General features: G+C 40.8%; 1 protein-coding gene across 4 annotated transcripts; it reads left to right on the forward strand.

Annotated features, from left to right (window-relative positions):
* Window positions 1–2608: 2608 nt before the first annotated feature.
* Window positions 2609–24032, forward strand: myrf (myelin regulatory factor). 4 transcript variants are annotated; one of them, XM_035157923.2, is made up of 27 exons: window positions 2610–3232; window positions 11495–11585; window positions 11739–12059; window positions 12621–12682; window positions 13214–13424; window positions 13573–13673; window positions 13826–13940; window positions 14780–14975; window positions 15065–15141; window positions 15921–16031; window positions 16130–16235; window positions 17326–17526; window positions 17765–17873; window positions 18090–18199; window positions 18290–18450; window positions 18574–18646; window positions 18734–18816; window positions 18936–18998; window positions 19107–19190; window positions 19428–19489; window positions 19576–19650; window positions 19722–19949; window positions 20133–20226; window positions 20585–20647; window positions 20910–21015; window positions 21443–21517; window positions 21897–24032. In XM_035157923.2, the coding sequence occupies exons 1-27, from the start codon at window positions 3187–3189 to the stop codon at window positions 21975–21977; spliced, it is 3105 nt and encodes a 1034-aa protein (XP_035013814.1). In that variant the 5' UTR covers window positions 2610–3186; the 3' UTR covers window positions 21978–24032. The 4 variants fall into 4 exon arrangements, with proteins under 4 accessions (XP_035013818.1, XP_035013814.1, XP_035013815.1 ...); XM_035157924.2 differs by having other exon boundaries at window positions 16130–16220; XM_035157926.2 differs by lacking the exon at window positions 2610–3232 and adding an exon at window positions 7373–7511.
* Window positions 24033–24603: the final 571 nt, after the last annotated feature.

The raw sequence follows: 24603 nt of genomic DNA on the forward strand, positions 1-24603 counted from the left end.
CTGTAAAGATGGACGGCATGACTGTTCTAAAAGTGAACCTAAAGTGTCTTGATCACCACCTGGTGGCCGGCAGCAGTATGGGTCATAAATCCTGCCTCTTCTATGCTAGTGGATGGGGCATGGACCAAACTAAAAATGTACATACACACATCAGTTTTCTCAAAGGTGGTTTCCATGTGCTAAATTTTTCGGTTTTAGTTTTCTGATTGACAGCTGAGACTAACTTGTGATTGGTCGAGCATGTGTATCGGCTAATGCGACTGCCTCCTCCGATCGTTACTGCGCAGACTGGCTCAAAATGCACAAGATGACAGAATTTGTGTCGGGGATATTTTGGCTTCATTTCTGCAGAGTTGGATGAAGAGGAGACGCATCGTCCATCTTTATATAGAGTCTATGGTGGAGACCAAAGCAGATCAAAATGTAGAATGAATATTTCTTTCTACAGGTGAATGAACCAATAGTGTTTGCTATCTTTCTGAATTTGCAAATAGATCAATATGTTTATATGTTGGTTGTAAAAGAAAAATCTGTCAATGCAGCTTTAAATAATGGATGACTGCATTTTGTCCCCAAATAGAAAATGACTCTAAACATACTATTGAGCCTCACTCTTTGTATTCTCTCAATGTGCATGATCACAAATACACGCTACACACTCATGCACATGCAGTCACTGAGCGACATGAGATAAGAAATACAGAATACCAAAATGAACTGCTTTAACGTAGCCAGCTGTTTCATTGTCCCCCGCAGCCTCTATCTGTTTCTCTTTCTTGCTTGTCCTCTGAAACAATCTGCATAGTGTGGCCGAAAGAACGGTGGCGTTGTTTGGGTTGAATGGAGGAAAAGCTGAGGGGTGGAGGGGTGCAGAGGGAGATGCTCCAGCTGTGGGGGGGACAAGACAACACAACAGCATCTCACATGTGGGTGAGGGGTGTGGGGGAGGGGGGTGGGTGTCCAGTGCAGCGGGGGCTGCACACAGTGGCATTGTTATAAGGGGGGGGGGGATGCAGCTGATAAGGTTGAGAGAAATGGATCATTCCCTCAAATCCTCCCTTCTGGGAAGCCTTGACACAAAACACTCCTGTTGCTGTATGGCTGTCTGAGATTATATATAAAAAGTTATTTTAAATTTTACTGTATTTTATTTTGTTTCACAAATATTTTTAGTGGAACAGGGAAAGAGGAAATGTTCCTGTTAAAAAAATGGAACATCCCAACTGTTGAACCTAAATGCATCCTCTCCTAAATCTACAGTTTTATTTAAGTAAAAGTCTTTTCATACAGTTACACACACGTCAAGTCAATCTCATTAAATTTGCCTCTGAGAGCTTTTCAGTCAGTTCAACATACAGTATATCCTCACTCTGTCAGGATCAGGTGAAAACTCCGTATAAAACTGTCTGAGAGGAAAAGATGAGAAACCAGGGGAAGCACAACATTTGCACATCTGTGTTCCCCAGATGGAAAGACAAAGAATTTCAGCCTAAAGCTCATGTTTGAAAAATGCAGTGGTTTTTTAGAGCATGAACATTTCACTGATAACATGTACTACTTACTTACCAGATATAAACATAGGCTTAAAGAATGACTGCCATAGTTCATCATTCTATCGAAAAGTAGAAAACTCTATGATTGCTTTCCAGAGCCCAAAGTAACGTTGATTTATCTGATCTCGGCAAAACTCACATTATTAAAACAGCCAGAGTTTAAAAAAAATAAAGTTTCCAAACTTAAGTAAAAGAAACATCATATTTTACATATCTTTACTTTAAATAAGCCAAATGGATCACTCTGTAAAAGGTTAGGGTTAGGAATAGCCGATGATGACTGCATAGAGTGTTAACACTAAGTGACTCAAAATAAAATAATAAATTTAAATTTAAAATTTAAATTAGAAATAATAAAACACCCAGAGTTTGCAACAGTTTCTTCGCACAGGCTGCTAAGACTAAGACTTCGTAATTATCTCATAATAAGCTACCTTTAGTTTTAAACGTTAGTAACCTACTTTTTTAAAATTATTCAAATCATTTTAACTCAGGCTATTGATTGCACTTTATGAGCATTAAGTGTATATTATTACTAATGTATTTTAAGTGTTTTTACATGTACACACAGGTCCTGAGAAACACTGTATGTTTTACAGATGTGGCTGGAAAGACATAAAGTGAAAATTTGAAGCACATTTAATCAACTATTGTGAAACTGGAAATGGAAGGTTTGTCTGAGAAATCACTGTAATGATAGATTGATTGTGGAAAACATGGACTCAATCAATCAATGCCACTCTTACAGAAGAAAAGGGCTTCATGATTGATTGGAAAAAGATGGTTACTGTTTTGAATACAGTACAATATAATAGTACAAGTATATACATTATATTTACAATAGAATATACCACGTATAGTACAAGATCATAAATACAATCTTTACATGTTGAATGTACCGTCACTGTGCGTCTTCATACAGCAGAGTGGTTTCAGTGTGGTTCCAGTGCAGCAGCCTGGCGCACATCCCTCACCTGCCTTAGCCCCTCTCCTCCGACTCTTCATCCTGTTCTGAGAGAGAGAGAGAGAGAGAGAGAGAGAGAGAGAGAGAGAGAGAGAGAGAGAGAGAGAGAGAGAGAGAGAGAGAGAGAAGCAGAGGAGGAAGAGAAACTACTCCACAGCCCCGGGAGACAACTTTAAACAACTTTTTACGCACACTTTTCTTTAAACCTGATACTTTCCCCGTCGATTTTACGCAGTGTCCCTCCGGCAGATGGGACTTTTTCTGCGGGGAACCCTCAGTTTATTATGCAGCTCGCAGGAGCTGAAGTGAAGGTGCGCCTGAAGGAAAATGCTCTGACACCGTTCTCGTGTAGATTTTTGTTGTCGCTTTGATTAGAACACGTCTCCCAGAGACTTTGAGAAGTTTGAGAGTTGAAGTGTGCGCAGCGTCACTGGAAGCGTTTGGCCATAAGGGACGTGAATCCATCGCCAAGTTGCTGAGCAGGAGAAGAGAAGAAGAAGAAGAAGCTCTCCTCGCAGCGGTGGGTTCATGTTGAACCACAACGAGAAAAGTCACGACCATTAGAATCCGGATTCAGTGATGTACGCGTGAAGAGTTTCCCCTGATCCGAATTGGTTTGGTTCGGACGACGGGAGACTTTAATGGATTTTTTATGTGGGACCCGCTAGGATGGACGTGGTAGATGAATCAGAAGCGTTACAGAGATTTTTTGAAGGTAAGGTTTCACTCAGTATTGATATAATAAAGCTACATAATGTGTGATTTAATACAGGGTTGTGTCATCTCACTCAGATGAAAATTATTTTTAATGACAAAAATCAAATGAAAGTCTCGGCTCCAGTTGAGTTAAACCTCGATGTGGTTTGGTTTAAACTTAATCTGTTGCATGCACACATGACAGGTGGATAACTTCACTGCGAATTCATGAATCATGTGGCTTTTTGATGAAAGTTACTAAAACATTTTTGTGTATCATGTTTTAAAGTTTTCTCTGCAGGCTGGTCATCATAACAAAAAAGTAAAAAATGCCAGCAAAGTCAGGAGGGTTTACTGGTGCTGGGAGCAAAAGTGCTGGTGATGGGTAGCAGATCACATTAAACAGGGAATCCTGAGAGAGGGAGAAAAAAAACGAGGTGGAGGAGGTGGGGTTGAGGGTTGGAAAGGGTGTAGGAATTTAAGTCAAGATAAATGGTGTGTTTTGCAAGGGTACTGTGGCACAGTGTGTGCGTAAAAAGACAGACGTGAGCAATGGGATCTGAATCAGTGATGTGATGTTGACGATCAAAAGGGAAACAAACCGAAAGAAAGTCAGTTCAGAAAAGCAGAAAATTGTGTTTGTGCTTCAAGTAACATCCAAATCCAGATGCAGCATTTTATATTGTGTCTTTAAAAAAGTGAGGTTTTAGTTTTTCACACATACATGAGAGTTTGTGTGTTTTTATCTGAATCATATTGGTAATTTACTAACCTTTTTAGTTCCTCTGAGTTCCGGTTGTCGACTTAAATTTCAGGACTAAATTTGGAGTTAAGTGCTTTGAAAATGGGAATAAATCTAACTTTGTGAACTTTATCCCATCCATCATATCCTTGCTGTAAATTCCATATAGCTTGTCAAATACACCACAATCACATTTTTGTCACCATAAGGACGTCTCACTGTGCTCTGTGATTTACAGCTCGCCACCTAATTCACGTCTTTCTCAATTAGAAGTTGTATTTATTTTTTCTTTTAGAGATACTCCAGTGTCAAGTGTTTCAGGAGAAGTCAAGCGTGCATAAAAACACACAGTGTGGTTTATGTATACCAGTTTACACTCTATTATAGTATACACAGAGTATTGACTTAAATATACACAGCCATCCATGACTGTCAGAGGTTCCCTGCCACTCTGACAGGAATTTAGTGTGTTTACATTCTTGCTTTTGGGAGTTGGAGAGATGTTCTTACTTTGGCTTTGTTTCAGCCGCTCTCGCACTCAAATGTCAACTTGTCTATTAAAATTACACAGTAGGTGCTGCCTCCGATGAATATTTTCCGATTCAACTATTTTTTTCTAGTATAAAACTCTTCATAGTCATGTTATCTTTCTCAGATGAATAATTCAGGCCTTTAGGCAACCAACATTTCATTTGCATTGGCGTCATAGGACAGTAAGTCTTGAATTTTAGATATTAGCAAATTAGTCCGTAAATCTTCATGGTTACTCGCCCTTTACCTGAAAGAGACACATTAAACACACATGCCGACGGCACTATAAAGGACTTTGGCAGCGGTAAACAGTGTTTTAATAGGATTACTGAAATATGTATACATTCACACTAATGCATGGTGTACATTCCTGTGGTGGCTGTTAAAACACAATGAGGTGAGAGCGGTGTGTCTCCTCGGGTATTTGGCGTTCCCCGGGCTCTCCCTCTTTCTGACTCCATTAGAGTGACAGTGAGCAGACGGGGTGAGGAGGTGAGATAGTGCAGACTCTGGGTGGGTGGAGGGAGTCGGGGCCTGTTGAGAGAAACCCAACTCAACCACCAACCCCCTCAAAACTTGACCTTCCCCGCTCTGACTCACTTTAGACACCAAATGGTTGTCTCATGCTCTAAGAGGACAAAGGATCATCACGTTTACTGCTGTTGTGTTGTGTTGTTCCATCCAATTCCCCATTCTTAGACAACCAAACACTTGATATAACCCTAACCCACAGCTCACACTTCCAGCTTGTCCTACAGGCAAAATAGATTGGAACTGAAACATTCATGTACGATATTTTGAAAAAGGAATGAGAAAAATTGAATGGAGACAAATGCCACTGAAGCAAATGTGTGTCCAGCAGACATTAGTGTGTATTGTCTACGTATGTATAATAAGAGTCGACAGTCATGCTAGTGGCTCTGTGAGGTTGGACTTTGAGCTGAAACTCACTTTTCATTCTCAATTCAGCTGCTTATTATCCTCTCAATTCATTTTTTGGTGCATAAAATGTCCAAATGTCCAAATGTCCAAACGATTATTGAAATAGTTACATTTCCTCTCAATCTAGTTGATTAATTGATTAATTAATTTAGCTGCACTCAGAAACTAACAAACGGTCATGTACTCCATGCATCTTAACGACATCGTCGAACACGAGTCACCTTGGTTCAGAACAAAGAAGTGCAGCAGTGGCTGATGGGAATGTGAGAATGAGTGAAAAACCACTTGATATCAGTAGATCAACGGAGTCATGAGAATATATTGTGTAGTTTCAAAAGTTTCAACCTTGTGAAAAGATGTTGAGAAACGTCACTGGATAAGAGAAAACGTTGACCTCATGGTGACGCTATAGAGGAAAAGTCACAGGATAATTGAAAACAATAAGACTCACGCCAACCATGAATGTGCAAAGTTTTCGACCCACAAAAGAATTGTTGAGATATTTGATCAAACTTGTGGCTCAACCAACAGACAGAGCCATTAACTTGTGTTGATTATCAAGGTTATCGAACCGTATCTGCCAGAAATAAAACTTCGAGCACATTCACCCCCTAACCTTCTGTCTTTTGGTCAAATAATCACGATCTTACGTCACTTTTGCCTCTGGAAGGGAGAACAACTCATTACCCATGATACTATATCAAGATTCCAGTGAAGTCCCACTGTACTCCCACAGCGGTTGTAAATCTGGGCTGTTTGCTCTGATCTGCGGGGTTAACGAATCGAAACGGTTAGGGGATTGCAGTGAGAGAAATATATTGTTTTTGAGCAGCGAGGCTTACAGTGCTTACGAGTGCGTTTTAAGTTTTTCATGGCCGTGCCTCACTCCCATCAGTGTCGACTGCCAGCTCAGTAATCTGCAGCCAGTAAATGTTGTTTATGAGAGAACAGGACCCTGTGGGACTGATCGCTGTTTGTGTTCACGTTTTGTGGGCCACGATTTAAAGAGAGGTTTGCGTGAAAAAGTACAGTGTTACAGGATGTTTTTCTGTATCAGTCATTGCTGCAAATATCTTTGTATATATCAAGCACAGCCGTAATTGCTGAAATTAAACAGGTGATCAAAATATGGTGTCTGGTTTACATCGGTTTACTCTTGTTCTGAGGTTTGAATTCTGCCCTTCTACACCTTCTTATTTTTATTTTGACCACTGCCAAGGAGGTTATCCACTGTCCGTTTTTTGGTTTGTTTGTTGGTTTGAGAGCAAGATTACACAAAAACTTGGTGGAAGGATGTGGTATGGGTCAGGGAGGAACCCACTGAATTTAGGTACGGATACGGATCAGGAGGCCGATTTAGGATTTATATTTTTACACTTTCAACATTGTGACATAGGGCAAGAGATTTTCACTGGTTTCCCAGGGAATGATTAACTGGATCTTGATGAAAAAAGAATCAGGCCTATTTAAGGGACGGATTTCTATAAATAAATCGAATTTAAGAGGACCTTGGCAGAAGTATGCCATTCGAGTTCCTCCACTGCTTCGTCATCTTCTCTCCCTTCCTCCTCCATTTTCCCCCTCATTGTCTTCTAACCTCTCTCCTGTTGTGCTCTATCATTCTTTCCAGCGCAGGCCCTCACACTCGACCTCACATTTGCAGTTTTTAATTTCGTTTTTCCAGCCTCGCTCCTTGTCCCCGTCCCAGCCTCGTCACCCTGTAATCTCCTGAGCCAGGTCCACCGGTGCAACCAGTGTGCGACAAGGGCTGTGTGTGGTAGCCTGGTACAGCTCTTTCTCATGACTGGGGAATAATCCTCATTATAACGCTCTCTCAGCCTTTGTCACTCACACACACACACGCACGCATGCATACACAATATGCATTTGCACATAGGCATGCACGCGCAGACACACACACACTCCCCTGTTACACTGATCTGAGGCTCTCAGGTCTGCAGAAGAAAGTCTTTCAGCCCCGAGCAGAGAAACATGTGAAAAATTTAGAGGAATTTTGTTCTTCTCATCTTCTGTTTCAGGTGCTTTCATCTCAAGGACGTCAACATGCTTTGGCTACGCGCAGGTACTCTGCCGCTCTGTCTGCTCCGCTTCTCTATAGATGTGATTCATTAGTTCATAGTGTCGTAGCAATGCTCTTCACTCTTCTACCAGTAAGCAAATGGAGAAGGTCTATGACTCTCAGCCTGTGTCCGACCTCTACGACACTTTCCTCTGTAGATTTCTTTTTTATGATTTACCATTTGTGTCTATTTGCGGTACATCTGTGTTTAAATGTAAACCGTGGATACACAGTATTCGTGTGTTTCTAGACTGCCGAGCAATTACTATAGACCAGATCTTACATTGTGTGTCTTTGTATTGGTTAAACTGACATTTGAAGTGTCCAACAAGTTATTTTTGTGGGTTGTTGTATCAAGTGTCTTTGCCAAAATACTACAGAGATAATCAGATAAATAGGGAGCGTGATTAAGATCAAAGTGCATCAAGTTTCAGGACATAGACGGATTCATTTACTATCAAATATCTGTCATTAAATGATTCTACAGAGTTTTATGTTATGTTTAGAGCTGATTTCAGTTGGTGATTTGATTTTCCTCTCAGAAAATATACCCACAGTGTGTGTGTATGTGTTGTGGGTGTGCGGCCAAGTTCACTCTGGTCTAATTGTTTGATAATCACATGGACTTTGTTCCTCCTTAGTCGGTGTTTAATCATTAACACACACACGTGAAAACTTACGAATCTCATTTAGAGGCAAAAATCTGTGAAAAGTTTCAATTCAGAAGTTTTGTTCAGGTTTTATGTTTAATGTAGTTTTCTTGCCTGTCAGTGGCCTTAATAATATTATTTTGTCCATTTAATATGTGTTTAAACTTTAACATAAGACAATTGCAGTATATGTGCTATTATTTGAATTAACGTGGAAAGAAGAGGAAAAGCTGTACAGTCAAACCATGTTTAATGGCCACTCACACACTTAGCCCTCTGTTTGTGTTCATTTTAGATTATTACTGCGCTGACAACTCAGGCATTGAAATGGTGGCTTAACACACACACACATACGCATTCATACACACACAAACAAGTATACGCACTCACATGCACGCGGATGCTTACACGCATACGCACACACACACACACACACACACACACACACACACCGCTCTCAGCCCCCCTCTCTGAAAAGGCCGGTCTGTATCGAAGTTGGACTGACAATCATTTCACTGTTTCTTGTTGAGCACAGCTGGATGGAGAGAAACATAGAGGGCAGCGAAATTTACACATCCAGTTCACAGCAAGTTAAACTTGACTGATGGGTTGTCGTGGAATAATTTATCTTTCTATTCTTCTCCAGCCTCACAAGAATAACAGTTAATGAGAGAATTAACCATAACTCACCTTAACTCAGACGAGACATGGCAGCACTCATGTGAGGAGATTATTACAGAGGTGGAGAAGAGGCGACAAAAACATATTATTACAGATGTTCATCAACTGCAAAGTCACAGGACGCCTAAGACAGAGAGTGTGTGGTGTGGTGACCATACTCTTTGAATAACAGAGTCCAGTCTTTAGACAATTTCAATGTTGTTGTTTTTTTTCTTTTTCGACGCAGACTTTGACTTAGATGGATAAATTCCAGTTAAAACTTGATATAGTTTTGTTCTCTGTGATTTTGTCTTACCAGCAAAGTGTAGTTTGACATTTGCTCTGTTTGCTTTCTGGCAGTTTTGTTACCTCAGCCTCCGCACAGTGAACAAGTCACTTAACAATGGCTTTTTTCATCAGAAGTTGTGTTAGAATTTGCTAAGATAAATTAAACGTAACTGAACGCCCAAATGACCCAGTGCACTGAGCTGCGGGCAGGTGGACAAGATGGATGGATGCTTGATAAAATCCTTAAATATCGAAAGGTGTAAAATCGGCATCTGAAACATTCCCATGCCGTAAATGTTTAAATGTTTAAATGTGCAATCAAATACTTTTTTTTATATATCTGCTGTCTCCTGCACTGTACTTATGACAAGTCAAGCAAATGTATTTACCAGAATCACAACTTTTCAGTGCTCAGTCTGATAGTACCTATCTATTTGAAGCTTTGAAGGGAGTTTAGCTATATTTTCATTTTTTATTGATGCCTGTATCTACAGTTTACACATGTTTATCCCACAGGATTGTCCTGAGTGAACATGTATATAGTAGTTCACTTTAAAAATACTGGAAAAAAAGGATACAACTCAGTCTTGGTAGAGGACTTGATTTTCAACCTGCATTTTATAACATCCGTCTCATGACTCGAACTCGACTGTTTGACTTCTCTTGGACTCAAAGTTTGGCTTCACTTCAGCCCTGTTTTCCTTTTAGCTTCTTCGCTCTATCATTTTCATCCCTGGACATCAAACTTGCGTTCTCTCTCTCTCTTGCACTCTCTTCAGTCTCCATCTATGTACCCTCCCCTCCCCTTCCATCTCTCCATTTTTCGTTATCAGGCCTGCCAGCTTAAATTTACTGCCTATTTGGGTGGGGTGCACATCTGGATCTTATTTTAGGGAACCATCCTGCTTTTCTCCCCTCACATTGGCACGTATTAAGAGACATTAACCATCTGCGTCTCTCCGGCAACGAAAGCCAATCAGTGTAAACATGATGGTTTTCTAAAAGAACAAGGTTATGTGAGGGTTTACAACGTTGAATGTTACACGGGGAGTTGATGTAAACGTGACTGGTTAGAGAGAAGTGGTTTGTTTTGCGGATTTATTGATTGATGGTTGAAAGACGTTGTCGTGTGTGCTGCTGTAAACTGTGAACTCTGGGCTTGGCTTAGACAAAGAACATGATTCACAGGATGATAAAATCCATTAAATCATTCGCGGTAAATGGTAACAATGTGTGGAGAGGAATTGTGACAACAACACTTACAAACTATTAAGGTTATTTGGGGTTTCTGATGAAAAGCGAAGCATCATTACAAACACAAAAGGAGGGAAAAGAGACTTTTTTTCTAATGCTAACACAAAAATTCTTTGCATTCCCCGCTGAGTAGCTGCTTAATCTATCAGAGAAAGTGTGTGTGTGTGTGTGTGTGTGTGTGTGTGTGTGTGTGTGTGTGTGTGTGTGTGTGTGTGTGTGTGTGTGTGTGTGTGTGTGAGTGAGTGAGAGAGAGAGAGAAGGAGAAAGACTGGGGTTCGCCTGCCCACAGACTTTACACCCGCTCCTTCACACCCTCCATCCTGCTCCCCCTCTCCTCTCTTCTTCTCTCACACACTCACTCCATCCCCAGCGTCCACAGTTTGGACCGGTGACAGCTTTGAAGAAGTTTCATCACTTTCTGTCGTAACATTGGAGCTGAACGTTCTGTGTGCCGCTGGTTTACATAAAGTGATTTACTCTTTTCCAAATATATGCAGAGGCAAGTGCTTGTACTACATGTTGGTGTTTTAAAGATTAAGTGGGGTCATGTGTTTGGGATTTGTGAGGCTTTGGCTATCAAAGGGCGAAAGTGACCCTGGGGTCATTTTCATATATATTCATAAATATATCAACACAATTTAGTAATTGTGGTGTGGTTCCTTTACATTCATTCTCTGGGGGAAATGGTAACTGAGGTGCAACGTAGGAACCATCAACTTGAGCAATTCCAGTCCTTATGTTTAACCAGTTAGAGGCACTGAATCATCAGTATGTGTAGTATGTGATCTGCTATGTGGACAACTAACATAATTAGACCGTTCGTCAATCCTGAAACCTTAATCCTTAAATCGTCTGCAAGTCAGTCAGACATGATTTTCTCTCTGTTCTCAGCAAATTATACTTTCTGATTTAAATGCATTCATTTATTGTAATCAAGGTCTTTATGAAGATGGAGCTATGAATTTGAACATATGTTATTAGATTATTCTTACAAGGATTTATAAAGACACAAGCGAGTGTTGAAACTGTAGAGCTGTTGTGGCAGTGTGTGGAGTTGCTGAAAGATTCCCGTTGCTAATTCCCAGATGCTCTCCATCTCCCTCCTCTGTGTTCCCGACCCTCCCTTCACCACAGGTCATGATATTACCAGTTCTCTGGAGCCAGCCAACATCGACACCAGTATCCTGGAAGAGTACATCAGCAAGGAGGACGATAGCACTGACATGTCAGTTGGGACACCAACCCAGCAACGTCAAAACAACATGCACCAACTGAATCAGATCATGTCGTTACACAGGAATTTGTTTTTTCTGATAAGGCTAATCCCTTTTTCTTGTTGTTCTTCTTCTTCTTCATCTTCTTCTTTCCCCCCCCCCAGCTGTTTCTCAGAGGTCCACAGCGGACCGGTACCAAATTACTCATCTCCCCAGGCAGGAGTGTCCTCCTCTGGGGGGTTGGTGTGTGGTTTGAGCCCCCCTATCCCACTACGCCAAGGAGCCCTTCCGCCTGGGCCCCCCAACTGTCAGAACACCTACCCCCCAGGTCCATCCCTGGGCCTCCGACACAACTACCCCTGCCTGGGACAGCAGCAGCAGCAGCAGCAGCAGCAGCAGCAGCAGCAACAGCAACAGCAGCAGCAACAGCAGCAACAGCAGCAGGCACACATCAAGCCCGAGCACAGGGGCCACTACGCTCCAGGGTGAGCACAATACCAGGAGGTAGATGGAAGGGTGTACAAGACGGAGAAAATGTAGCATGACTTGCTACTTAGGAATGTTGAAGAACTGCTATTGATGATTCACATTTAAACATGAAATCAGACAAAAGTTGCAACAGGTGACCGGGTATTTCTTTTTTTTATAGTCCGCAGCGAAACCAGCCTCACACCCTACTACAGGTCCATTATGCAATCAATACTTGATTAAGCTTCATTTGTACAAATAAAGCATTAGCTGGTCAAGAGGGGGAGGGAGACTGATAACAGACACAGAGAGTCAAATTACACCCTGCAAAAGAAAAATCCTGACGCACACATGCTTGTGTAAAGAACTCGGAACTAGAAACGAACTCCCAAAGGAGAGTTTCTCCCTGAAAATGACGGCAGTTTAAACAATATGTGATTGTATATATACTAAGGATATATGAGGGAGAAATGTCCAACTTGAAGCATGGTACTATTTGAGCATTTTCTTTATTTTTGAAAGTCTGACATTATCGTGTTTGTGGATATAAAATCTACTGCTTTCTGTTTTTCTTTCAGGACACTACCCGAGTCCCCCCCAGACTCCAGTTCAGAGCCGTACTCTCCACAGCAGGTGAATGGTAAGTAACGCTCCCTTTTTATTCAAGGTGGTCAGTGCAACACGTCTCTGCTTGAGTCAATATCTGTTACTCATCATTTAATTGTATTAGAACAGGGGGGGGATTCCGGTTCCTTAGTTTGTGAGTAAAAAAAAAATCTATATTTAAAGGGAGTGTATCTGTTATTTATTAATCTAAAGCTTTCATGCATTGTCTAGAAAATTTAAATTTGATTTATATAAGTCTCATTTCAAGTGCCTCCACAAAGAATGGACCAGTGTTTCAGTGGCTTGTTTCAACACACAACTTGAACAAAACAGCATTCAAAGTCATTATGTACTTCTTGCCGCTGTGCTGGTCTTGCCCATTAGTAAAAAGGTGTGGATTAGTGTTATCTGATGGGCAGCCCTCCAGTTTGAAACAGTGCAAAGTGCCTTTAAGCAAGGTTGGAGGAAACTGTGTAAAGTGGAAAGATCAATCCCGAGGAGGAAGAGTCTGTACTCTGTGCGAGATCATGAAAACCTTGTGCTCCGTCCTCGTTGTGTCTTTCAGATCCTCACATGATCAGGACCATGACACCAGAAAACATGTGTCACATGACCCCAACGCCACCAATCCACTATACGAGCATGCATCGGGACATGTACCTCAAGCCCGAGCCCATGATATCGCAGTATCCCATTGGCCCAGCCACGAGCGGAGGTGGAGACATGCAGCAGACGCAGATGCTCCATCAGCTGCTGCAGCATCCTCAGGGGCAAGAGTGAGTCATGGTGATATACTGGTGGGAGGGGAAAAAGAAGGGAGGGAAAGAGGCAGAAGTACTGTCCAGTTCATATGGAACAGAGAGAATTATGGGAAGGAGCGGTAATCTGAACTTTTTGACCGTGTTTCCATTTTCTCACACACAGTGGCATCCCTGCTCACCAGGCCAAGAAGAGGAAGCACTCCGACTCGCCCAACGGCACCATCAATGCCCAAATCGTCACAGGTATCATCAAGCAAGAACCAGGTAGGCAGGCATCTTTCTTCTCTCCTCCATCTCCTCTGTACCTCACGCTCACCTGCTCTTAGATAATGAAGAGTTTTTCAGAACAGTTGTAGACGCCCTTATCGTTCCTTGGTCTTGTTTTAATAGTTGCCATTTCAAACTCTTTGTCGCAGGTTTAATGCAGGATGCAGACAACGCCTACCTGGACCCAAACTATCAGTGCATTAAGTGGCAACCTCACCTGCAGAACAAGTGGACACCCCTCTATGACGTAAACTGCAAAGAGCTGTGGGTTGAAATTTACGTTGGCACATCTTCACATCCTCAGGTCTTTATTTTGGAACGAAAACAGCTGAAAGAACACAGAGTCAAAACAAAAAAAATGAAAGCAGCTATAATTGGTTGAATGGATAATTCAGCAAAGTTTACAGTGGGAGTGGTAAAGGAATCGCGGGGTTGGAGAGGTCCACGAATTCCTCAGAGGTGAGCTGTGCGGGGGAGTGAACGAGCACAGGGTTTCGGCTTAGAAAGACAACGTGAGGAGGGGGTAAGGGGATGAATTAGTGTACATCTACTCTGGCTTTTGCAGTGCCAAACTAGAGAGAAGTATAGGTGGGGAGGGAGGTGGGGAGGGAGGTTAGAATGAACTCACAAGACCTTCCAGATATGTTATCAAAACCACCTGGTTGCCCATCGCAAAGTCTCAGGACACCACTCCTACATAAAAAAGAACAGGAGGTTTTTATTTGTTTAAAACTAGATTTAGGTCTTTCAGAGGATCTTAGTCGTCCGTGTAATAAAGTAATGTCACGAAAATAGAGGCTCAGGGGCCCACCGGGGTTCTGCAAGGTTTCCAAGGCTCCCAAACAAAGATGCAATATGTATTTTATACCACTGATTGTTAGCATTGCTAAAGAAAAATAGAAACATTTTCATACAACTTGTATGTATTTCTTTATAATGTAGCGCACATTATATATGCTCTATTTATATGAGTTTCTCTTTTGGGGGTTTTGACCTAAAAAACATGGAGAAGCTTGTGTAAAAGAGTTAAGAGTCCCCCCCCCCCTTACATCTGTGTTGACATCCCATTATTCACACACCATAATCTCTCTCCCTGTCTTTAGTCCGATGCCAACCTATCGCGTTGATGCAGACAAGGGTTTCAACTTCTCCCTGTCTGACGACGCCTTTGTTTGCCAGAAGAAGAACCACTTCCAGGTCACAGTGTACGTAGGCATGCTGGGCGACCCCAAGTACATCAAGACGACTGATGGCCTGCAGCCCATCGACTGCTTCTATCTCAAACTCAACGGGGTAAAGGTGAGTGAAGGCAAAACAAGAGGAATAACGTGACAGATAGACAGTTATATAGTGTCACTCATATTTTTTATTTCTGTCTTCATTGCTAGGTGGAGGCCATAAATCAGTCCATCAGTGTGGAGCAGTCACAATCTGACCGCAGCAAGAGACCGTTCAAGCCAGTGCTGTGAGTCTGAACACCGGAAACCATTAAAAAACTGCAATGGCACCCAGCGGAGTGCAAGGCCTAACCGTCCCTTAGATTCAATCAAGCCACATAACATGTCACACAATCATAGATATCAAACCCATAAATATGAATAAATATGATTCTTTTCATCCTGATCCATGAATTATTCCTTAGGAAATTGGTGAATTGGTCAAAAATGCCTCTCAATCTCATCGTTTGGTTCAAAATTCTGGATCCGCTCCTTAGTCCAAAATTTCTGTTCCATCTTTCCACCAACTTTCATGGAAATGCTAATCCTAACAAACAAGCAAGTGCTCTTATGTATAGTGAAACTGCTCTTTATTGCTGTCATCTTTAAAAGAAGCATTTCCCTCTCTGAAAGTTACAGCTGGCAAAATCCCCAGTCCTTGTTTTGTTCAGTAATGTGTTCAGACTGTTCTGTCTTTTTGTTTCCATGTTGAGCTGTATTGGAGATATCGGAGCAAAAAGAGGAGATTTTGCACCACGAAGAAAGATATCCACTTGATTTATCTAATTCATACTTCTGAGGACTCATATTAAAGTCAGTTAAACATCTAAATACAATATAAGTGATTTTGCAGCACTTAGACTGAAATCCCTTTAGAAAGAGATAATTTAATGGCCAGTATATACAGAAGATGGCTGAAGATACAAGCTGTTTCAGTGTTGGCCTGTCCTTTAATCCGACCACAAGCAGTCTGCAGTTGTAGGAGAGACTTTTTGTATTTATGTCTCTGCCATGTGTTTTCTCACAGCGTCACCTTGCCATCAGAGCAGGTCACAAAGGTCACAGTGGGGCGGCTCCACTTCAGTGAGACCACGGCCAATAACATGAGGAAGAAGGGCAAACCAAACCCTGACCAGAGGTGACGCGCATGTCATCACCTCATCATCGTCACTTTATTGACCCTCCCGTGAAAAGCCCCAGTCCTCACACTTTCTCCTGATGTTTTCCCCCTGGCAGGTATTTCATGCTGGTGGTGGCGCTGCACGCTCAGTCCCACAGTCAGACATACACTGTGGCTGCTCAAGCGTCTGAGAGGATCATCGTCAGGGTAACGTCTGGCCATGTCTGTCTGCCTCCTACAACAATCATATCCCTTGTTAATGTGTACCTTTCTCTTAGTCTGCTGCACACACCTACTGTACATGCACTTCAGAATCACTGTTATGATCCCAACATCTCCATTCTGTGCCTTTTTATCAGCGATCTTCTAATATCAAAATTACACTCCAGAATAAATTGCTTAGGAGAATTCAAACTATGAAAGAAAAGACTATTGTTGCCGTCCTGTGAAAATCTTAATCTTAAAACATTTCAATGGGTTTTTAAGTAATTTATTTAGTTCAAGAATTTGAGGATTTTTTTCAACATATTAAGGATTATTGACCATTTTCAAAAATATTTAAACTGCAAATTTACAGACACATGGTTTTCACTGGACAGCAATGGTACTGCACTGATCTCAGGAGTGTAAAGCATGGAATGACAATATTGTTGACTGCTTAAGATTATTAAATATCAGAGCTATTGAAAGCTACACACTCATTTTCTTGTTTTTAGCTAATTGTGCTTGCAGAAGCAATCTATAATATAATTTGTAATATATTTCAGTATATTTAAACAGGGACTAAAATCTTCAATGTTAAGTCAATCTTTCACACATTAGACATTAGACATTACGCATATCCGTATAATCAATATGTAATGTTACAATAACCAGCCGCTGATTAGCTTAGCATAGAACAACAAAATCCCTGTCCAAAAAAATAGGCTATGACAAATTAACAAAATGTGTCACTACCTCTAAAACTCACAACATTAATATCTGTGATATTTATAATAATGTACCTAGAAAATAAATGTCAAACTATTCCTTCATTTAACTGGATATTTGCGCATCCATCTCTCTCAGATGCAGGTGTGTTGAAAAGGGTCATTTCAGTCTTTGGAAAAGAAGATCCCACACACTGCTCTCAATCAGAATCACAATTTATTGATCATATACATCAAATCATTGGTCCTGCATCAAAATTATCTTCTTTTCTCAAAAGTATCATCTTTCCTTTCAATATTTTTGTCATTTTAATTTTTCCAGATGTTTATTTAGAAACGTCCGAACCATGGTTTTTGTGTGCACCGTCTTCTTTTTGTATCAGGCATCGAACCCTGGCCAGTTTGAAAGTGACAACGAGGTGCTGTGGCAGCGCGGACAACTATCAGACTCAGTCTACCACCACGGGAGAGTCGGCATCAACACTGACAGGCCCGATGAGGCCCTCGTTATCCACGGCAACCTGAAGGTCATGGGCTCTGTGGTGCACCCGTCTGACATCAGAGCCAAAGAAAATGTCCAGGAGGTCAGGATGACACTCAGTGTGTGTGTGTGTGTGTGTGTGTTTTCAAACTGTCAGCGTGTCACTGTGTGCCTCACATGCTCGTCATCATGACTCATGCCCTCACAGTTCCCTGACTGGGCAGTTTAACTCTGAGTTTTGTCATTTCATTGTACTTGACCCGAGCATTTTCATCTGCAACATGGACACTGTGTTTTCACGCCATCTGCATGGATGTCATTGTCATTCTGCCTGTGTGTAGGTCGACACCACAGACAATTTGAAACGGATCTCTCAGATGAGGCTGGTCCATTATCAGTTCAAGCCAGAGTTTGCTGCCAGCGTGGGCATAGAGGCTACTGCAGAGACCGGTAACAACCTCGTGAATAACCTGTGATCAACTGTTAATGTTTAGCTCCATTATCTCATCTCTTTGTACACTGTTTACCATGTTTTCATCTTAATGTCTTAATTTTTGATCTGTGTTTGGCTCCGTGTGCATCATTATGAAAGCCTGTCTCCTATCTGTGCATGCTGTCATGCTTTTGCTTCTTTTAAACTTCAGTACTCATTGTATCTCAATGCAGGAGTGATCGCTCAAGATGTCCAGCAAATCCTGCCTGAAGCCGTGAAGGAGGGGGGTGATATAGTGTTCGCCAATGGAGAAAGGATCCCCAAACTGTTAGTTGTTAACAAGGTAATGACCTCACACACACACACACATACTGTACATGCAGCACAGACTTTACTTCGAGACGCACTGTAACCTCTCCCTCTAAATTCAAAGGATCGCATCTTCATGGAGAACGTGGGGGCGGTGAAGGAGCTCTGTAAGCTGACGGACAACCTGGAGACGCGCATAGACGAACTGGAGCGCTGGAGTCGCAAGCTGGCGAAGCTGCGTCGTCTCGACAGCATGAAGAGCACCGTGAGTGGAGGCACTGTCAGGTGAGAACAAGGACTGACCGCTGCAGATTTTACACTTAAACATGTGTGTTACATGTTGACAGAGAGCGACTTGCATGAGTGGCAAGAAGTGATTATTTACTTTTGTCATTCTTGCCCACGCAGCCAATCAGGCAGCTATTTTAGCCGGACAGGAAGTGGCCCGCTCAAGAAGAAGACGGTCAAACCTGGGAGCAAGGTCTGTGGTGATGGTGTATTTTAAATGTTTTAGAGCTGCTAATTTAACAGCTTTTAATGTATGTTATCTGTTATTTTTAAATTGCAGAACTCGCCTCCAGATCAGGGCTGCATCAGTCAGAAATTCATGCAGGGCACCATCCTGGCACTGGTCATTGTCATGGCCTTCAGGTAAGACTGAAACATAATGTGTTTGAATGACCACTCATGGAAAAAAGTACTTCAGTTTTATCCGTGCACATGATGATATGACATTATAATGTATTGCATCTTCATTTGTCTCCCAACAGTGTGATTTCCATGTCTGTTCTTTATGTGCTGACTCTTCACCACAAAGGAGACGTCACAGATGGGTATGCCCTTTGGATGAAATCACACAATTCTGATTTATATAGAAAGAAATCAAACTTTTCCTCTTTAATATCTCTCAGAATAATGATGTCTGTCCTTACTTTCCATAGCTATGTCCCTTCCTGTGTTCTCTACATTTCTTGGATGCCCATCTTCACTGCCACTGTAACCTTCTGTCCACCTGTCTGCCCCTGGTACGCTTTCGACATCTGTCTATTTCCTGCAACTTCTCTCACTGTCTGACCTACTGTTCTCTTTCAGCCTTATCTTTGATTGCTTAGTTGGGTGTTCCTTCTGTCCCGTCTGAAAGGGGATCGAGATCATGCGTCACTTATTCAAACACGCAAAAAATTCATTCGCTTTTAAGTGCATCATTGTTTTAGTGAAAGCATGCACTTGACCTGTTGTACTGTGCTGTGCAAATGGTGCAGGTCCAGGGCAGCAATGGGATCTTCACGCAAGAGTGCATCACTGTCCAGCACTCCTGCACCTGGTGAGTGGAGATGACTTGTAGGATTAAACATGAATATAAACATGTTCTCCTAAGGATCTGACCCTTTTCTGTCTCAAATCCTGCAGGTTGCTGTTCAACCCCAGTCACAAACAACCAATCAACCACAGTTTTGACATTGAGTAACAACCAATCCACAACAGGTACGTCAGTGAATATGAGATGTGTATTATTTAGGTGTTGTCAGTGCAAGCTAATCATCTTCCTCCTCCAGATTTAGGCAGCCTGGCTCCCACACCAGGCGTTATCAGCAAGAAGGCCAAGTCCAGAGCGATGGACAAGGATGGCCACACTAGAAACCGCCTGAGTCACACCTCAGCACCATTGTACTTCGCCAAGTCCAAAAGGCCGGCCCCGACCGACCTGGGCAGCGCAGGGTCCACCAACCGTCTGCCCGGGAGTCAGCCAGTGCCACGTAGACAGCGCAGCTTACACACAAAGGGTAAAATCCACAAACTGAGCCTAGACATGGCACTTTCTTCACACACATAATATCCAGTATGCAAACACAGTTAAAGCCATTTGTTTGACAGCAGCAAACAAAGCTTGTTACATACTGTACAAAGGAATGCTACGGGTACTGTGGCTCATAAGGCTCATAAGGCAGCTTTTCTTGCTTTTGCAGAAGGAAGGTCAGCTCCCTCTCTGACCAGTCTACATATTGTGGAAACGAACCAAGAGATCACAGCGCAAAGTTGTGCAACACCCAAGAGCTGCAGGTAAATAGACACAGATGTCGGACGGACTGGTGACAAATTATAGGAAGATAAGGTGTCTTAGTGACCACAGGCCAAACACAACTCCTCCAAAGATGTTCCCTCCCTGTTGTGTCTCTGTGATGATGATGGAGAGAGCTGATTTCATTCTCCCACAGCTGTTCAGTTGTGATAAAGTCTGGTGACTGTGAACATCATAGCAAATGATTCATATTTTTATTTTTTCTCATCGAACCATTCAGTGACTCGTCATGTTTTTTTTTCTTTCAATTTGTCTGTTTTTTGTTTTAATAGTTAGTTACTGTTTGAATACAGATCCATGTTTGCTGATACAAATTTTTTTCCTCTACGTTGATTTTAGCTACACCATATCACTCCACGGAAAAAGAAATACCTCCACCTCACAAATTACTTTGTACATGACGTGAGTATACATTACACCACCTACCTGATACATGCAACGATAACACTTTGTTTCAGTGCTGTAAATCATTTCCTGGGAGGATTACCTGAAAGGGATGGGTAACTGCTTTTAAACTCAACACAACTAGTTACAAACAATTAATATAACAAATATCTATCGAAATTTGTATTTTTTATTATTTACAGTTAACTTTCCAGAAATTATTGGAAATTTGTTGTGTAATAACAGACCCACAACATAAAGCATCACCTATTTGTTGTAGGTCCACAAAGAACGTGTGGGTTCAACAATGTGGAGCCACCAAGGGACGGTTATGCCCCAACCACACAGAGGCAGAGCTCTACAGGGGTCAGAGAACATCAACAAAGGTACATTATAATATGTGTATTCATGATCTCCCAAAGAGATTAAAACATATTTTGTCATTTTGTGCGATTTCCTTCAAGTATGGGAAACATGCATTATTATTTATAAAATAAACTATTTTGGGCGACAAGATTCGGTTCGGGCTTTATTGTGTGGAGTTCACATGTTGTACCCTAACAGCATAGGTTTCCACCAGGTACAGAGAAATGCAGACTGGCCTGAGGTTAACTGAAGACTCTTAATTGACCATGAGTGTGGATGGTTGTCTATGTGTGTCCTGTGATAGGCTGCCGACTTTTCTCTTGCCCAAAGTCAGCTTGGACTGACTCCAGCCCCCCTACGGCCCCTATAGGATAAGCAGTATAGATATTTTCCCCACAGGTGACTTCCTGTAAATGACTCATTTTATGCTCTCTGCTGTTCTCTAAGGGGACTCGTCACCTGTGGTCAGTGCCTGTGCTGTCGTTCCAGGACGTCACCTACCAATTCCGTGTCTCCTTGTCTGTGAGTAAAACTCTGCCTCCAAATATGTAGCGTGTGGATTCTACTGCTTCTTACTTCATTCATTGTTTTACAAACATCATTATGGTGATCACTATATGTAATTACAATGTATTAGTTTATTTAATTTAGTCAATTTGATTAAGTTCGTTCAACTAAACATTTAATATAAAATAAATCAAAAATAAAATAGCTATTTCAACTAAATTAAGTAAATTGAATAACTTCATTTCAAAGAGTAAATTAAACAACTGTAAAGACAAATAAATAAGTAGAAAAAAAAAATGTTATCTAACTTAAAGTAAATTTCATTGAATGTACTTTTTGAATAAAGACACTGGGATTAATGATTGTTATGTCCCTGTGTGTGTTTCATCGACAGAGTGAAGTGAGTTGTGCCACTGAAGGAGAAACCTCATCGTACTCTGACTACCACTTTCTCATCCAGAGCAGCTGTGTGTGAGGAGGAGGACGATTTGCTCCAAGTGCCTTTGAACACACCACGTTTCTCCTTCCATTTTAACACTGTTGTGGTGGGAGAGGGTTTTTGTATCATTCCTGTATATTGTTTTTAAAGAGATTTAATACAGAACAAACTATATACCACCGTCCCACTGTAAAGTCCTCCACATATATTTGCATTCAGACATCTCTTTTTGCTGTGATCACTGGATTTTCAAATACTGTTTCACTTTCTTTTTTTTTATCTCTGTCACTGAAAATGTTTTAGATCACTGTCAATTGACAACTGAGTGGTGTCACTGTTCACTGCTATTGTGAAAGTAACCCCCATGAGTTTAGAGCTCACTTCATTACTGACCACTATGTCTTCTATAGTTAATGTAAGCCATATTACTTTTTTAGGGGATTTCATGTTTTTAAATCTAAAGTCCAGGCTAAGACAGTGTAGATGACACTGCACACATGTTTGTGTATAGTTTTGTAACAGTGTGTGTCTGTGTGGACACAGGACAACACAACAACAACACTGTTCAATAATTGTATACACTGGAGAGAAGATGATTGGATTCGGCTGAAGGCGCTCAGTGAATGGTTGCAACTCACGAAGAAAATATACCTCAGTAGTGAACACTGGCAAACCCAGGGTCTCTACAGTGGAGCTTTGTGTTCGAGACTGCTGCAGCCACTAGACCGTCTACTGTCTCCTCACACAATGTCAGACTAAACACTGCACGCAGAGAGGAACATACTGTGCAGCGTTTCTATCTCAGCTGTGGCGTCAAATCAAATATTAAATTGTTGCATAAAATTTGAATGCAGAGAATTGAACTTAAAAAAGAAATGATCATGACCGATCCTTAAACGAAGGCGTCCTTTTCAACACATTCACTGGATAACATGCGATAAGACTGGAGAAGTAAACAAACCACTGGAAATGAACATGTCGAAACACTGACGGCTTCTCGTATCTGATAATGGATAAAGTCCAACACTGACAATATTTCAAGAAACACTGGAATAGCTTAGATTGTATGTTGCTAACTGGAAAGAATGCTGGTGAGGCAATAAATGGCTGATATCATTTCAGGTGCACGCCCAATCACTTCTCTAAGACGGTACATCTCAGCTCAGAGGCAACTCTGTGTAACTGCGTGTACGTATGTACACTGCGAAAGTAAAATTAGATATGATACACTGGACTCTTTCATGTTTTTCTGTGGAGGTTTTGAATACTTTCACTTTTTTGTGCCTTTTCGATTAAGAATATGCATTCCTAACTTTTCATACGAGTGAATTATAAATTGTTTTTTTCTTTCTGTTATAATTTCTTGTTTTAAACACATTCAACTCACCTACTACAACCACCATCCATTTGTTGCTTTTGTTTTCAAATCCATATTCCATATGTAAATGCATTCAGAAGAAAAAAAAACACTATAGCGTATCTCCAATGTAAAATCAATATTATAGGAATATAGGATGAACAGCTGTCAGACAAAAGTTTATTGAAGTTGTCGTAATATGAACACTGTATAATGTTTTTAGTATAATTATTATGACTTAAGTGGGTATAGTGTACTATTTCAGCTTATTTATAATGCACCAGCTAGCATAATGAAACCACTGTAGCACTTTTTGCACTGTATATACGGTATGAACTGCTTCTGCTCTCTCCAGTGCACCAGATTGGTTTCACATACTCTGGTAGAACTGCATTGCATGTAACTGTATAGCTTCATTTTGTTACTACCAATGCTCATTTTTATGTGATGTGTTTTATGTAATTGTTTTTATAGTTCTTTTTTGGTTGTTGTTTTATCAATAATATATTAACTTTTAGCTTTCGGAGCCCAGAAGTGATTGATAAGCAAGAGAAGACACACATTTCATTTCGAATTTTAGCACTGTTTGTTATGAAAGAAATGCAATGCCACTAAAACATATTTTAATATCACTACTTTTTCGCCCATTTTATCGCTACATTTTCAAAGCATTTTGTCCCAAAAAAATATGCTGTAATACTATGATTGCATGTAGTAAATACATTTGTGATTGATCTTTGTGTTGTGTTTGATTGTCCACCTGGTTTGAGCTGGATGCCAGTTGTTCACTTTGTCCAGTAGATGGCCGCAGAATATTTATGAACAGTAGATTGTGTGTGTGCGTGTGTGTGCGTGTGTGTGTGCGTGTAATTAAACTTACTTGGTAAGTTCAACAAAATAAATATAATTTATTAACTTAATAATTAAAATAATTACATTTATTTTATTATATTCAAGTCATTCAATTGAACGGTTAGGTGTTTATTAAATTTAAATAACCTAATTCAATATATTATATTCAACTACATTAGATAAATTGAAGAACTTCATTGAATTGAGTGAATTAAAACCATAAATAAATAAAATGTATGTAACACAATGTAATTTGATGAAATTTAATGAATCAAATTAACTTAATGGATTAAATTCAACAAAATTCATGTAAATATTCGACTTTAGTTGTCCATAAATTTAACACAATTAAAGACTTCAGATTTCAGTAAATACAGAAAAGATAATTATATATGATCAAATTTTGAAAACTGAAGTAATAACGACTGTAATTTGTATTTTTACCTCCAGTCA

Source organism: Hippoglossus stenolepis, chromosome 5 (genome assembly GCF_022539355.2).
Source record: "Hippoglossus stenolepis isolate QCI-W04-F060 chromosome 5, HSTE1.2, whole genome shotgun sequence".
In the NCBI taxonomy this organism is placed as follows: Eukaryota; Metazoa; Chordata; class Actinopteri; order Pleuronectiformes; family Pleuronectidae; genus Hippoglossus; species Hippoglossus stenolepis.

Coding starts and splice junctions, on each gene's coding strand:
- myrf (XM_035157923.2), top strand. CDS start 3,187: ATGGACGTGGTAGATGAATCAGAAGCGTTACAGAGATTTTTTGAAG. Junction 3,233..11,494: donor GTTACAGAGATTTTTTGAAG/GTAAGGTTTCAC, acceptor CCTTCACCACAG/GTCATGATATTACCAGTTCT. Junction 15,142..15,920: donor AGACCGTTCAAGCCAGTGCT/GTGAGTCTGAAC, acceptor GTTTTCTCACAG/CGTCACCTTGCCATCAGAGC.